Source organism: Agelaius tricolor, unplaced genomic scaffold (assembly GCF_023055355.1).
Source record: "Agelaius tricolor isolate 1412-34295 unplaced genomic scaffold, bAgeTri1.0.p SCAF_2, whole genome shotgun sequence".
NCBI classification, from domain to species: domain Eukaryota; kingdom Metazoa; phylum Chordata; class Aves; order Passeriformes; family Icteridae; genus Agelaius; species Agelaius tricolor.
In genome coordinates, this window is record NW_027269262.1 from 88,214,955 (window position 1) to 88,230,218 (window position 15,264).

Genomic DNA, 15,264 nt, shown 5'->3' on the forward strand with positions numbered 1-15,264 from the left:
ACACTCCCTGTGCTGGTGTTTGCCAGGTGTCTGCCAAATGTCTTCCTAGCTGTGACAGAGACTCCCTGAGCTGTTCCCAAAGCTTTCTACTTCTCCAGGCTCTTGAAGCCAGGCTTCATGAAAGCCTGGAAGAATTACATTAATGTCATCACATAGAGCCCTGCAGCCTTGGTTCTTGTAAGCATTGGTCACTATGCAGAATTGGTTATCTAAGTTTTGGTTTCAGTGTCCAATGAAGGACACTGAAAAACCACCTTTCAAAAAGAAGCAAATAGGGTCCAAATTGGAAACAACTTCTGAAAATAGTTTAAATCTAGTCTGTTAAAGAATAATCTCCTGAACTCATTGGGAAAGTGAGTCAGTTGAGTCAGTGGTTATTTAGTTGCAGCTTGCTTATTTTTGAAGGAAGAAAAAACAGGATTTAAACAGTATCTTTAATCATTAACTGAAACTGAAGGCACCCTCAAACAGAAATAAGGTTCTGTTGCCTGTCCATGGAGAATCATCCTTAAGCACAAACTGCTAAGGAGAAGGCTGTGGTATCTATTTCTCTGTGTCTCTGAGCCCAGCTTAAATGCTTCATGCAAGATCAAACACAAGCCATGTTTTAAAGGATAGGAAGCACTTGAGCTCAGCAGTCAGGAAATGGAAGAGCCCTGGCTATCCTGGAGGTCAAACCAGATGGTCTGACAGATACTTCTGGCTGGGAACTGTGTGCATCTGAGCCTGGAGAGTGCCTATTTTTAACAAATAAAATATTGCTGTACAGCTGGCTCTTTTGGGAAAGTAGAATTCTAAGGACATTTCCTTGCTCTGACTGTTTGCATTAGATGTCTTTTGATCTCATTTTTGGGTGGTGTTACTGTAATTGCTGTTTGCATTGCCTAGAGCATGGTTCAGGGCACACAGCCTGCTCTGGCTGCAGCCATCAGAGAAACCCCACGCACTTGCAGGGAGTGCGTGTGTTGAGGAGACAAGAAAGAATTTAATTTTCAAGTCAGTTTGGGAAAAAACAAGAGATCGTGATGTGAGGAGAGGAAGCTGCGTTTGGGTTTGCAGAGTGTGGCTGATAAAATCTAGTTCCCATGAAGTTTCTAATCATTAGATGTGTTCTGAATAATTTTTGAAATATTTTGCAGAAGTGAGTTTCCAAACTAAATGAGGAATCAAAAGACATTGAGCACTGCAGCTTACATGGCAATTGTCTTTTCCAGATATGTTGTGAGACAGGTACAGAGTACAGTGATAGCACTGTGGTGGGTTGGCTCTGACTGGACACCAGCTGCTCACTAAACCTGCTCTGCCCTCCTCAGCTGCCACGGGAGAGAAAATAAAATGAAAATCTCATGGGTCAAGATAAGTACAGGGAGAAATCACCCACTGGTTACCAGCACAGACAGGGAAATCAAAATTAATTTATTTTAATTAGTTTAATTTGTTACCAATTAAACAGAGCTGGATAATGAGAAGTAAAGCATGATTATGACCATCTGGGATTTTCCATTCTCACTCTTCCTCACAACACTGCAATTATTTCATTTAGACTCCCTCACTACCAAAACATGGCCAAACAAACCAAACAGAGGTCCGTATATTCTATTTAATCATCTCATCAGAACAGCAGCAAGAGCTTGTGGAGAAAGAAGTGGGAGGGCCAGGATAGCACCAATGAAAGTCTGTTGAGCTCTGATGTCCCAAAAGAAAAGTTTGCAAGAGTCACCAGCCCCAGCTCAGCTGGTCACAGCCTGATAACAAAGTGAGAATTCACCTTCATGTAATGCTAATTCATCAGCTTCTCACCATTGTGAGCTGCAACATTTCCTGCTATCTGAATTTCTACTGTGTATCTGAGCCTCTAATATTGAAAAGAGAAATTAAGAAATGTTGGCAATGCTCCTGGTCCTGAACTAAATAGTACCCAAGGCTTTGACTCCCATTTTCAATGCCATCACTTGCAGTAGGTGCTATTGCTCAACACTGTAAAGTTCCTCCTATTCCTATGAATTTTGGAGAGCAGTGTAACGATGCTGTTGTGGATTGTGTAAAACAGCTGCTACTGCTTCTTCTTTCAAACACTTTCGACTGGGTCGATGTCAAAAATGTCAGTGGAACTTCCTCTGTCTACTCCTTCCCCCTTGTTGTGGGTCTGTCTGTAAGGACACCTAAAACAAGAAGTGTGTGTGGCTTCAGCTCCCTGTTAATCACTTCTAAATGATGCCCCAGTGATGACAAATTGACTATTGACTACAGTTTTATTGTATATGTCATTTTTTAGAGGTTCACTTTCAATAAACAACTCTGCTGGAATAGCAAAGATTTCACTTGTTAGTTTTAAAAGTGAATTTTTTAGCTCTTGTGTTCATGGGTACAGGAGAATTCTTGGAGAATTAAATACCAGAGGACTAACAAAAAGAACACAGTGTTTGTTATTCTTGAGCTGATCTCATGATTTTTGGTTTTCTGATTCATGATTCTGTCATGTTGATGGTAGCATGGGTCTCATGTAATGGAAACAAACAGGCCCTCCACTATTTCTGCTTCTGCCTAAGTAGTACTATTTTTTAGAGTACACAAGTCCTCCATTATTGGTTTCTTGGACTAATCAAACAAATAATTATGGGAAAAGAGGGAACTACTAAGTGTAGCTCTGTTATTCTCTCTGTCCTGAGCCCAACCTGTAATGTGAATTCAGTGTTTAGGGAAGATTTCTGTTTAATGTGAAAACTGCAAGCTCAAAGAAAGAAAGAAAATTAGTTCTAGGCAGTACCAGCTTCTATGCTCACTTATTTGTTCCTGAAGGGTTTTGCTTTTTTTTTTTACAACAATGAAGAAACAGTGACCCTGAATTTTGATGTGCATTTGTAAAGCAGAGAACTGGTACAGTTTTGCTTGCATAACTTTTGCTCTAAGAGAAGTCATGTTTCTAAAGCCTGGAACAAATTTTGGATGCACCTTGGAAGGAAACATAATGGTGTTGTTTCTAAATACTCTTTGAATGATACCTTGTGTTTCTCTATCTCCTGCTTCCAGTCCTAGCAAAAATTAAACATGGTTAAAAGTAGTAGATTCCACATCTCTTTCAAATCCCAAAGATTTGGTCTCTTTCAAACCCCAGATGCATGACTTGCTTCCTGAATATGGGTGTTACCAAAAAAGCAAACTGAGAAAGTGGCCATTTAGGTGGAAAATGGAAGAAAAAGTACAGAATAAAGAGCAAATAAACCTATTGTAACCACTCACAGAAAGAAGAGAAAATATCCACAGCCAGATTGAGGCTCCATCAAGCTCTCCTCCCCTCAGAAATGTATTTGCAGAAGTTTGGGGGTTTTGTTTTACTCATTGAGCTTTGACTATATTTACTGACAGCCCATACACATCCCTTGCTGTGACATGAAGATTTGCCTGCCCAAGCTTTTAGTTCTGCCCCTGCAGTAGAGAACTTGGGGGACACTTCTATTCAGAACCTTTGCAGTCTTTGTTTTGCTCAGTACATGACCTCAGGGCAACCTTTCAGGTTGTAGATATCTGAAACAGGGAAACTTTGCACAGCTTTTAAAATCTCCAGGAGGAAACGTGTTCAAAATCAAGCACACACAAGGATGTTTTGCTTGGTCCCAGTGAATTTTGGATTCCATATATCATCTGATTTCAGTTCTCTTTCCCTACCAAACTTGGCATTTTAAGACAGCAACTTCAGAATTTCCACAGAAACTGACACTTTCAAAATTTGTGAAACTTTTGGAGTTTAGGGAACATAAATCCTTTAAGATTTTATTATTATGTTTAAAATTAATACCATTTGGAGGTACTGGATACTTGATAAACCATGCTGAGCCTGTTCAGATCTGATGTGGAAGAATATGTTTGCCAGATTAGGGCATAAATATTGTGCAGTCCTGGATTTAATTTTCTGCTGTATTGAGGGGGCTCATAATCCTTTCTCCTCATGAAATGCAAGGAAGCTCCTTTTCTGAGGGAAGCTGACACGGTGTGTTATCCCTTTTCTAGTCTCACTCGTCATAAATAGATCTCACTCAGTGTCCTAGGAACCCACCCACAGATAATCTCATCAGAGATATTTTTCTTTCTCTCTCATGACTAGCTGAGTCAGTGTACCTAGTCAGCAGCTGGCAAATATCATGCCTTACAAACACAAAATAGGCCACTGCAAATCCTGAGTGAGAGAGTAAAGCCCATTGCTCACTTGAGTTCTCCTCTAGATTGAGTGCTGAAGTGAGGAATAAGACCAAGTGATGCTTATTTCTTCTTCTCTCGTTCTTCCACTCTCTAAAACTCAAGATGTCTCTTACAGTGGCCCAGATTAGAAAATTAGGTTTTTCCTTTGCTTATCTGCAACTATTTTCATCTCAATCATGAAGCTAATAACAGTGCTTGTTTTCCAGATCTGCTTAAAAAGAAGAGAAACCTATCAGGAGGGTAGTATCACTGGAAATTCTGCATGCAGTGAACTAAAAAGATTGTCTCTACACCCAAACCCAAATTACCTCTTTGTCACTATTTTGGCAATCAATTTCTCAAGTTGTGAGCAATGGTATCCCATTGGTATCAATGGCTCTGCTTGTTTGAAATATAAAAAGTCTCATGGGTGCTGGCCAGGGCTTCACAGAGTTCTTTGGGCTCAGAGGATTGAGACAATTTCAATTTAAAGATTTGCTGATTGGTTTTTGTTTCTTTTTAACTTGCTTTTTAAGACTTGTAGTCATGCTTTGAGCAAATTTAGTAAGAAGTATGTTAATCAGTTCAATAGATTGGGGTCTATCATACCATGCATCTGGGTTGTGGGGTTTTTTAGAGGACAGAGCTAATTTTAGCAGCTATTATCACTAAATGATGCAAATGTTTGGAAATTAGTCATTTGAACCATGTCAGAGCTATTTCAACCTGTCTGTTCTAGGTCAGATCTTATCAGATTTAAACTAATTTATCTGCATTTGCAACAACTATTTTTCATGTTTACTCAAAAAAATTGTGCCATTCTTTCTTGTTAAGAACATTTGCTATGTTGGCACAGCTGTAGCAAGAATACAAAGAGTCTGGGGTAGAGACTGGACTGGAGCCTGTGCTCTGGTTTTGATCTTCATGCTCTGGTTAATCTTCTGCAGTTTCCTTTAGTCTTTTGTTCCTACTTCCTCGGTTCATAGCACCTCCAGACCCTCACTGCTCCCTCTGCTAGTTATCCTTGGTTTCTAGCCAAAGTTGATTTATACTCAATGTGGATACTTAGTGCACATTTGTCCTTCCACCAGCATTGTCCCAAGGCAGAAATAGATCTTCTTTATGGACACCACACCTGCTCTCTGTTCTTGTTTATCAGAGCTTTGATAAAACTGCATTTAGTCTCCTCTTGTAAGATGGGCTCTCCATTCCCTCACAGCACCTTCTTTAAATCTGCTCCTGTCTCAGTGTTTCTCCTTCCACCAAGGTTTTCAGAAAGATCTGTGATTTGGTTAGAGACATAATATAGACACTTAGACCTTTTCCAAAATATCTGTGGCAGAGGTGGAAACAGCCTAACTGACCCTTCACTCCTTTGCTTTGATCTTTAGAACTTGCTTATTTTAATTTAAAAACCAGGGGTTTACGTTCTGCAGGTGAAAAGATTTTTCTTCTCATCTTTTGTACCTGCACCAGGGAACCAGGTGTTCTGACAACATATATTGACTGATATTGTGGGTTTTTTTCTAGGGAGGCTCAGCTTTTTCTCCAGCATCCATAATTACTACCCAGAGGGCACAGACCCAAGCAGCAGCCCTGGCTGAAGATGTGGGATGCCCTTCATCCACCAGTGAGGAAATTGTAGCCTGCCTTCGTCAGTTGCCTGCTCGTGTCCTCAATGATGCTCAAACTAAGGTACAACATAGCAAAGCAAATGCCATTGGCAAGAAATCAAAAAGTTTCCATTCATACAAAGTTGTGAGAGAGAAACCATAAAAAATAGTTTAGTCTGAATCCTTGTGAAAGAGGAACTGGACTATTTTTGGTGGAAGGAAGTTGTTGTCCATGACATCCAGCCTTGAGCTATGAATAATCACAATTTGATTCTCCTTTAGACTAAATTCCTTTTACACTGATTTAATCATGTCTTCTGAAATAAATCTAAAAATTTTTTAGTTTTTTCCCTCCTTTTAGTTCCCTCTAGCCTGCCCCTGGGTGTTACTCTACTCTGAGTCAAATGTCTGCAGCTTTAATAACAGAACTTACGCAGAAAATGAAGCAGGACGGGATGTCAGTGTTCAGTGTTTGAAGTGGGAGGCTTGTGAAATCTGCAGTATAAATAAATCGAGAGATGGATCCTTTACCCACACATTAAAACACCCACCTGCATTAAATTTTCCAATGAGGACCAGCATGGAGTCAATCCCTAGTTTAAAACAACATTTTTATGACTATAAGACTATCATTTCCCTTGGCCTCTTCAGTTTGTTTCACCTACCGAGACTGTCAGCAAAATCATTGTTTCCTGCCAATGATGAGTTTGCACTTATATTACCTGGTCACTTGTTCACTTGAAGGGAATCAATCAGTTGAATTAAGCATAAATAAAACAAAATTAAAGGGCAAGCTGAATTAACTGCACAATTCTTGCTCTTTTTTTTTTTTTTTTTTTTTTTTTTTGCCATCATAGCTGCTGGCTATAAGTGGCCCATTCCAGTACTGGGGTCCAGTGATAGATGGAATTTACCTCCAGGAACCTTTGGCTAAAACCCTGCAGCGCCCTCGGCTTCAGAAAATAGATCTGCTCATTGGAAGTGCTCAACAAGATGGTCTCATCAGCAGAGCCAAGGCAATTAAGGTAGGAAGACACTCACTGTTAATGAGCTGATGGCATCACTGTGATTACAGTAATGACTGTAATCACATGCAGCCTGGAGAGATGCTTTTTGATTTCTACAAGTTGTGAATTATGCTCCACAGAAATATGCAAATGCATTGTCCTTCTCCAGCTAGTCTTGGTCAGGATGACTAATGACATAATAATATGTATTGATTAATATTTCTGTGGGAGATACAGAATGGTAAGAGACCAGAAGTGATTTAGCATTTATGCTCTACTGTCCTTAAAATCCTATTTATATTTCAATCTGAGTAGTATCTCATAAAGATGAAAGCAACTTAACTATAAATTTCTTCACTGTGCTGCAGGATTAAATCAGCATTTTGAGTTTTTTTAGCAACATTTTCCTCTTGTCTTCAGCAACCTTTTTTCCTTTTGTCTCCTAGAAGTGCATTTTCTTGTACAGATGATTCTGAGTATGGACTAGCTGTTGTAAGGAGCAGCACTGGCCTGATGTGTGGTCTCAGGTTTCTGGACAGAAACTGGTGAAAACAAAAAGAATTTCATCCGTGCTATACTGTCTGTTGCTACCTTGCAACAGGATTGTTGCAATACTTCACCTCTTAGAAGTCACTGAAATGTCCCAGCTTCTCTTTGCTGGTAGCCAATAGCACATAGACCAATTTCATTCAGGATTAATGGCCCACCTGAATTAAAGTTCATATTACTTGTTTACTCTCTGTCAGAAATTTCTTGATCTTTTTTTCATTTCTTTTTCTCTTTTGGAATCAATTTCAAGAGAAAGTCATAGGAGAAAGGCACAGAAGGTATAGTGTGATGCTGGAGGCCTGCAGATAATAATCAAGACCCTCTGAGAGTGGAATAAACCTCAGTGACCTCACTACAAGTCCTGTGATGAAGACAAGGAAGTGAAATTCTTTCCTTTACCACTATTTCTGCATATGACAGTTGTCTGCAAAATTGAGATGAAATTCCATGCTGTATTAAAAATTTTGCTACAAATCATGATGTTGATGAAACACACAAGTGCTAAATCCCAGCATGTCAGATTGAAATGAAAAGAAAAACACTTGCAACTGAGAGTTCAGTAGAAAAATGTTGCCTGTCCAAAAATAAAACTGGAAATATCTTTTTTATTTAAAGGCTTGAAGAAAATAAGATTGAAAGGGAACTCAGTAAGTTGGTGCAACTCAACTGTAAGAAAGGATCACATCTACTAATGGTTTTTAAAAATTTCCCTCTATTTCTATTTTCCTGTGGCTTCAGGCTTTTAGGACTTGAGGGAATATGAATGCTTTGGCCAGTCTGTATTCCTGTCTGGGTTGTTTTCTTAAAGACTTGCTGCAAGGTTGAAGTTTCCTGATTTCTCCCTTGTCGACACAGTTAGGGTATTAATTGTTGGGAAGCTGTAATGCTCCTTCCATCACTGAGCTGCTTATAAAGATGCAATCTCCAGGTCCTCAGCAGCATTTCTGTGTGCTGGCCATGACCATGTATGGTTGCAGTCAATCTGATTATGAAGTCCTGAATAAGCCACAGACATATTTAGCTACTGTGACAAAATCTAGTGCAGATGGTGGTTGTTACTTGGAAGTCTGTACCCCATTTCCTCTGTCATAAATGTCATAAGAGATCTTTAACCTGTGCTAAATGTCCTCTCTCCACAACAGACCTCAAAGAAGGATTTGGGACAATCCACCCTGTATCCCAATCATCTACATAATTAATGTTAAGGGTTCCTTTGAGGTAAATCTCACTTGCACCTCTCTAGGAATGGCTAAAGCTGGTTTTACTGGTACACTCAGGCATGTGGGAAGGCTTAGCTGATGGACAGAGCACTGAACTGAATTTTGGAAACCAAGGCATAATTACTAGTTTGCCTTTGAAAGTATTTCATCTGTTCTAAAAAGAGGGAAGCAAACCTCCCTGGGGTGAAAATTCACCTATGGCTGTGCTCCTGCTCTGCAGAGAGAAGATCTATGGATGTATTTCAGTGGACAAACAGAGCTGAAGGGTGCTCTGACAAGCCTATGGAATTGGCAAAGTCCTAATTTCCATCTTCTTTAGGGTGGCTGATGTCAGTGTAGACAGTGCAAAGAGTGAGGGTTAAATGTTTTTCTACTGGCTTGCTCCACCAGTTCCTGGGAATAACTGTGCTGGACAATTCTGTCAAGGACTTGTTCTATTAATCCTGATTTCTCTTATTACTGATTCTGTAAATGGTAAGGAGACATTTTGAACCATTTGGATGTAAGCAAGCTTGAGACACGGTGCAAATCTTATCACCTTAGACTGAAGTTGCATGCAAGTGTTATAAACTCTTTGCACTCTTCACAAAAAAGTGGAAGTGAAACTCTAGGCTGCAACCAGACCAGAAGGTGGAAAATCCATTTGGCACTGTGTTGTTCTGTGGGATCTCAGTGGCCTTGGGTTGCTCTGGGTGTCTCTCTGCTCCCACTGCAACACTGTGTATGTGCCTATTAAGATCTTTGCTATGAAAAATGAAACAGAAAGACAGAAGGCACCACTTATGTGCTAGCAAAACATTTATGTTTGATTTGCTTACAATTAAAGGCTGAGGTCTCTCAGTGATGTTTGCAGCAGAGAGTATGCTCATGAAATGTCCATTTTATGGCATTCACTGAAATGCTTATTCATGTGAACTGAGCCAGATTCCTCACTTCCTGGAGCACTTCCTACTCATCCCCAGTGCAGCAATCACAAGGTTGAAACTAAGTGGGAAACAAAGCCGAGTTTGTTAAGGGAATGGCAAGTGGTACCATAATGAACTATTATGTGACATATGGAGTGGTTAAGCCTGAACCCATTCACTGCAATTCCCATGGCACACCTTCAGGGAACATTAGCTTTGAGCAGTCAGAGATTAGGGCAGCTGAGCAGAAACCTCTAGAAATGTTGATTTCAATTCCCAACTGGACAAAAATTTTATCCCTGTCCTATATGTGATGGTCAGGTGGGAGGACCTAATGGCCTTAAATTTATGGATTCACTGATGCTGCTCTATGTCTGTGTTTATCTCTGTCTGAATGGAGATCAGTATAACCCACTCTGTGTCCTCCATATGTTAAGCACCTACTATGTAATCTCCACATTGCAAGGATTTAGTTGAAAGACTGAGGTGGTATTTCATGTGTTTCCTTTCTTTTTCCTTCCCTCCTTAGTACAATCTAGTTGGATGCAGAACCCAAATCCAGTACATAGGGCAGTGGGTAGATAAATATCTAGTTTATTTACCTCGTGTAAGCAAATGGATCTGTGCAGGACAGAACTACCATCCTGCAATTTATTGCAGTCAGTTAATTTCTTTATGGAAAAAGGTATTCAGCAATATACAACAGGTGATAGATACGGGTATATTTCTTGTAATGACCAGGGAGAAGTGTCTCCATAAATGCCATCAGTGAGGAGAATGGGCTGAACTCTTTACTTCATATTGAAACTAGTTAGAAACCTTGGAAGACTGCTGAATGGTGGCAGGTCTTTCACCATCTTTTGTGACAGTGTTTGTCAAATGCCATTTAAGGCCTAAGATCTGTACATACACTGTTAGCATTATCACTGTTTCAGTTTGTTAAAAAGTATATTTTGCCTCTTGGAAGATGTAAATATTTGGTCTACCTACTGCTACAATTTCTTTTTAAGTAAAACACTGGGCCAGTTTTACTCATATGCTCCATAAGCTATCCTGCAGCAACAAGAACAGTAAGCAGTATTTAACTCATTATTTAGGCAATGTTATGATGTTTTTGAATCATCAGAAGAGTAGAAAGGAGTGCATGTGCTGCCTTTAAATATTTTCTTAAATAATTTCTTAGAAAACTTGACTATAACTCTGAGCCAATTCCTAATGCTTCTTTAAAGGTTAGCAAAATGTAAATTATTTTACATGATGTACAGCTGTTTCTATTAATCTGCTAGCAGCTGTTGTATCTACTATGATTTGAAAATTGTTCTTTGGTCATATATTTTCTAATGGGAACATATGTTGGACATGGAAAATTTGTTGAATTGAATCAATTTCTGAGAAGTTAAAATATTTTGTCTTTTTCATGTTTAATGAATTTTATTTTGAACATATTGCTTTGGTTTTGGCTATCATGTTTAAGTCAGATGTTTAAACTATACTGTAGCCAAAGCAATGCTTGAGAAATTGTTTCAGGTTGTGCTCTTTTAGTGCTGTTTGAGGGGTAAAAATTCTTGCCATCTTAAAAATGCTAGTTCTGTTTATCATCCATCTCTGAGGACTATTAAGCCCTCTTTCATCTGAGTCAACATGTCTTGAGGGCCCCACAATATTATAAATTATTGCTGAGAAAACTCTGAAAAATTGCAGAGTTTTGGGGGCATTTTGAAGACCACAGAAACCTGTACATAGGCACAGTGAACCACAGAATTGTAGAACAGAATCATAGAACACACTGAGTCGGAAGGCACCCTTCAAAATCATTGAGTCCAACCTGTGTCCCTGCACAGGACAGCCCGAGAATCACACCCTGTGCCTGAGAGCATTGTGAAAACACTTCTTGGAATCAGACAGGCTTAGTGCTATGCCCACTTCCCCGGGGATCCTGTTCCAAAGCCCAACCATCCTCTTCCTGACCATCTTTATTCAGGAAAGGGTCAATGTTATTTCTACACTGCCTCTTTTCATTAATATATTTGAAAAAAGCTTTTTATTGCCTGTCACATTTCTGGCAGCTTCACCTCCGCTTGAGCTTTGCCCAAATGAATTCTCTCCCGACAGTGGAAAGCAGCATTTCTGTGTTCTTCCCATGTCACCTGACCTTGCTTCAGCTGGGCCTACACCTTCCTTTTTTGTCTTATTTCCAAGAGAAGATCCCTGTCCAGCCAAGCCAGCCTTCTGCCTCTTCTCCTTGACTTCTGACATTAAATACCCAAGGCCAACCACACTGAGTCAGAGCAGTGGCTGTTCAGCACAAAATGCTGTTTTCAGCAGTGGTTAAAAGAGACTGCTTATAAGATTAGGGTAAGCAAATCTGATACTTCTGGTAAAAGCTCCCCAAACCTCTAGCACTTTACAGCTCAGGGACTTCCTATCCTGAACGGATCTTTCTGTATTTAATAACAAATTATTTTGGTTTTCATTTTTTTTACTTCAAAAAATCATTGATGAAACCTAATTTTCACCAATTTTTGCCATTTACAAAAACATTTGGCAGGGAGTTTGTCGTCTTAACCAGATGTTGGTGTATGATGATCCATCTCCTTCTCTATGGTTTTCAAACATAACCTTTATTTGATAATTGACCATTGATGAGAGGGTGATGGATAAGTTCCTAGGTTACATAATCAATACCCTAAGGTTTTTTTACTTTGTTTCTCTCTGCTTTAAGTATCTATGACAAGAGTAGAACAAGTTAACAAATCCCTTTCAAAAAGCCAACAAAGTGAAAGCACTGCATCAAAGTTGCTTGTATGGGTTCATTTATACACAAGAGATTGGGCTTTGCTCTGCTACTGAAATATATCTTTTCTTACATGCAACTGCTAACCCCAGTCTTCAAATGAGACATTCTTAATTAAACAAAGCAATGCTTCTGCTGGTTAGTAGGAACCCAAAGTGATGTGTGCCAGAGCTGTGATGGAAAAATTGCTTTTGAATTCAGTGAACTTGCAGTCAGGCCTTCAGTGAGCATTTCTATTTTCTGCAGAAGAATATGTGTCCTTGCTGGTTTTAAGCTGAATGATTTTGCAGGCAAGAGTGCTGTGCAGTTTCATATGTGGCATTTGTGCACATGAGGTGACGTGTCAGGAGCGAGCTCCCCATCTTTTTTGGAGTACAGCTGAGTACATTACTAAAGCTGGCACCACATGACTCTTTCACATTGCATGGGCCAAAATCCAGCAAAAGAAGAATCTATTAAAAATACAAGGCAAATTGCCAAGATCTTCCTGGACCTTGGGATACTTGGTAGAGTTTTCAAATCCCTCAAACTCACTTATTCAAAATGCACAGAGTGTTAGAATACTAAGGACAAACCTCATCCTCAGCACATGGGGACTTATTTTCCATCTTTAATTTCTGTGACTCTACTGAAAAGGTATAATTCCATCTGTACTTTCTGTATGGGGTTGTGGAAAGACCTTCTAGCAGCATGATGAAAACCAGCTGTGGGCCATCAAAATAATATATTAAGTAAAGCATCTACAGTAACTAAACTGGGCAGACACTGTCCTAGTTTGCATCAAATAATAGAGGTGGTTTGACTGCCCAAAATAATAGAGGTGGTTTGTTAGATCTTTTTCTCTGGGGTTCTTATTCAAGTTTCAACCAATATGCACCTATATAGTGCCTCTTTAGAAAGGACTTCATGCACAGAAAAGTTCAAGGTATATTTTTTTTTTGTTTTCATGAAGTTGTTTTGTTTCTGAAATTAAAATTTTTTTTTTCAAAGTGAAAAGTTTCAATAGCTAACTGAAAAAACTTTCTCAAAGAAAGATGCGTTGAAAAATCCCAGCAGTCTTTAGCTTTGGTAAAATTATGCTTGAGTACAGAAGTTTGGCGCAGAAGGTGGTCCTTGTGACATGGGCACTTTGCTCTGGGGAACTTGCCTTTATGTTAGGAAAGGTCACAGATCTCAGGAAAAAGGGCATTTCCCTGTTGGTTTCTCTGAAAGGCCCTAAGGGTTATGAAATTTGAAGATCATGGCTGTTCCCTGCATTGGGAGTTGAAGGAATGGAATTTCTCTTCCAGGTCTAAGGCAGATATTATTCCAGAAGGGACCCAAATAGAGAACTTGGAGCAGCCATGTTCCTTTGTAGGTGTTCCCAGAAGAGGCAGAGTGACATAGCCATGAAATGGCCTACACAGCATGTTTGCTTTCTGGAATTTTCGAAGGAAAAGAGCAGTAACTCCCTCTCTCCCTTCTAGTTTTCCTTCATGGAGATCATCAGAAAGGCAGCACTGGACAGACCTGCAGTGCAGGACTGTCCCTGGGAACCCCTTCTGTGAGAGCCAGTAAGATTTCTGTACTATTAGAATCCATTGGCACAGCTTGCTACCTATGATTTGGACCTACTAGATCAGGGTTTCTGTACTATTGTGTGTCCAGAGGAAGCCAATATTTCTCATTGGTGACAATTTTGGGAAAGCAAAAGTAGGACTGTCCCCTACTCAATCCCCCAGGAATCAGAGATCACAGCAGAGAGGACTTGTTCCAGCAAAGGGAGATCTGAGCCTACATTGTTCCTAAAAAACTTATCTTTTGGTTTTGTTTCTGAATTCCATGTATGCACTTTTTTTTCAGAAATTTGAAGAAAGTCAAGGAAGAGCCAACAGCAAAACAGCCTTTTATCAGGCCCTGCAAAATTCTCTAGGAGGAGAAGAGTCCAACTCGTTCATTGAAGATGCAGCTACATGGTATTACTCCCTGGAACACTCAACTGATGATTACTCGTCCTTTTCCAGGGCGCTGGAAAACGCCACCCGGTAAGAAAGTCATCCTCGTACAATTGTGTGATTGGAGTTGAGCAAGGCTTGTTTTGCTTATCTTAAGTGTGTATTTATATTCTGAAACACTTGAGAAATTCTTATGTAAATGAACAGAAAATGGGGAATATGATTTCATTTTCTCTGAGGTTTCCAATGTCATTGGTAAACAGATATTGAACTGATTTTTATGCCTTGTGAAAAGTTTGACATGTCATTCTAGAACTGGGTATTGAGTTCAGACTACTAATACTTCTTTTTGCATTTTCATGTCATAGATGTCTGGGTTGCTTGCACACTGTGCATCAACAGTTCCTTGAATTGTCTCATCCCTATGACAGTAGAATTAATAGTCTGCCTTTTATTCCCAGTCTCCTAATTATACAGTCAGATACTTTTTCCTGATGGCCAAATTTGAAAACTTTGACTTCAGCAATTACAATAATATTTTTTTTTTAATTATGAAACCTGCAAAATACATTTATTCACAATGTCAGGCATGACTTGAAGCCATTTCCTCTTGCTTGTTACTTTGGAGAAGAAAGTAATCATCACCTCAGTACAACCTCATTTCAAGTAGTTGTAAAGAGCAATAAAGTTCCCCTTGAGCCTTTTTTTTCTCCAGGCTGAGCACCCCCAGCTCCTTCAGCTGCTCCTCATCAGACTTGTGCTCCAGCCCTTTCCCCACTCCATTGCCCTGCTCTGCACAGGCTCCAGCACCTCATGCATGTCAGCAGAGGAATGAGCAACTCGCCTGCAGTAAATGCCCTCCCATCCTTTGCATTGAAACATTGCATGGACCTTTGGGAGGTGGAAGTTGTAAACTTCCTGTTTTCTGCCTCTGAGCAAATTCAGAGACTGGACATGTAAGTGGAACAGATTTTCCAGAAATGAATCAAAAAATTATTTCCCTATTCTTGTCTCTGCTTTATGAGCAGATTCATTGTGAAAACTCTTTACTTTTCTAATGTGATGT

General features: G+C 39.6%; 1 protein-coding gene across 1 annotated transcript in view; it reads left to right on the plus strand.

The window, feature by feature from the left end:
• The window catches only part of TG (thyroglobulin), a 146,716-nt gene that overhangs the window by 111,652 nt on the left and 19,800 nt on the right, over positions 1 to 15,264 (plus strand). The window contains exons 42-44 of the mRNA XM_071421983.1: positions 5,707 to 5,871; positions 6,647 to 6,814; positions 14,107 to 14,288. Of these exons, the coding sequence (XP_071278084.1) occupies positions 5,707 to 5,871; positions 6,647 to 6,814; positions 14,107 to 14,288 (515 nt within the window). The remainder of the gene's footprint in view (positions 1 to 5,706; positions 5,872 to 6,646; positions 6,815 to 14,106; positions 14,289 to 15,264) is intronic.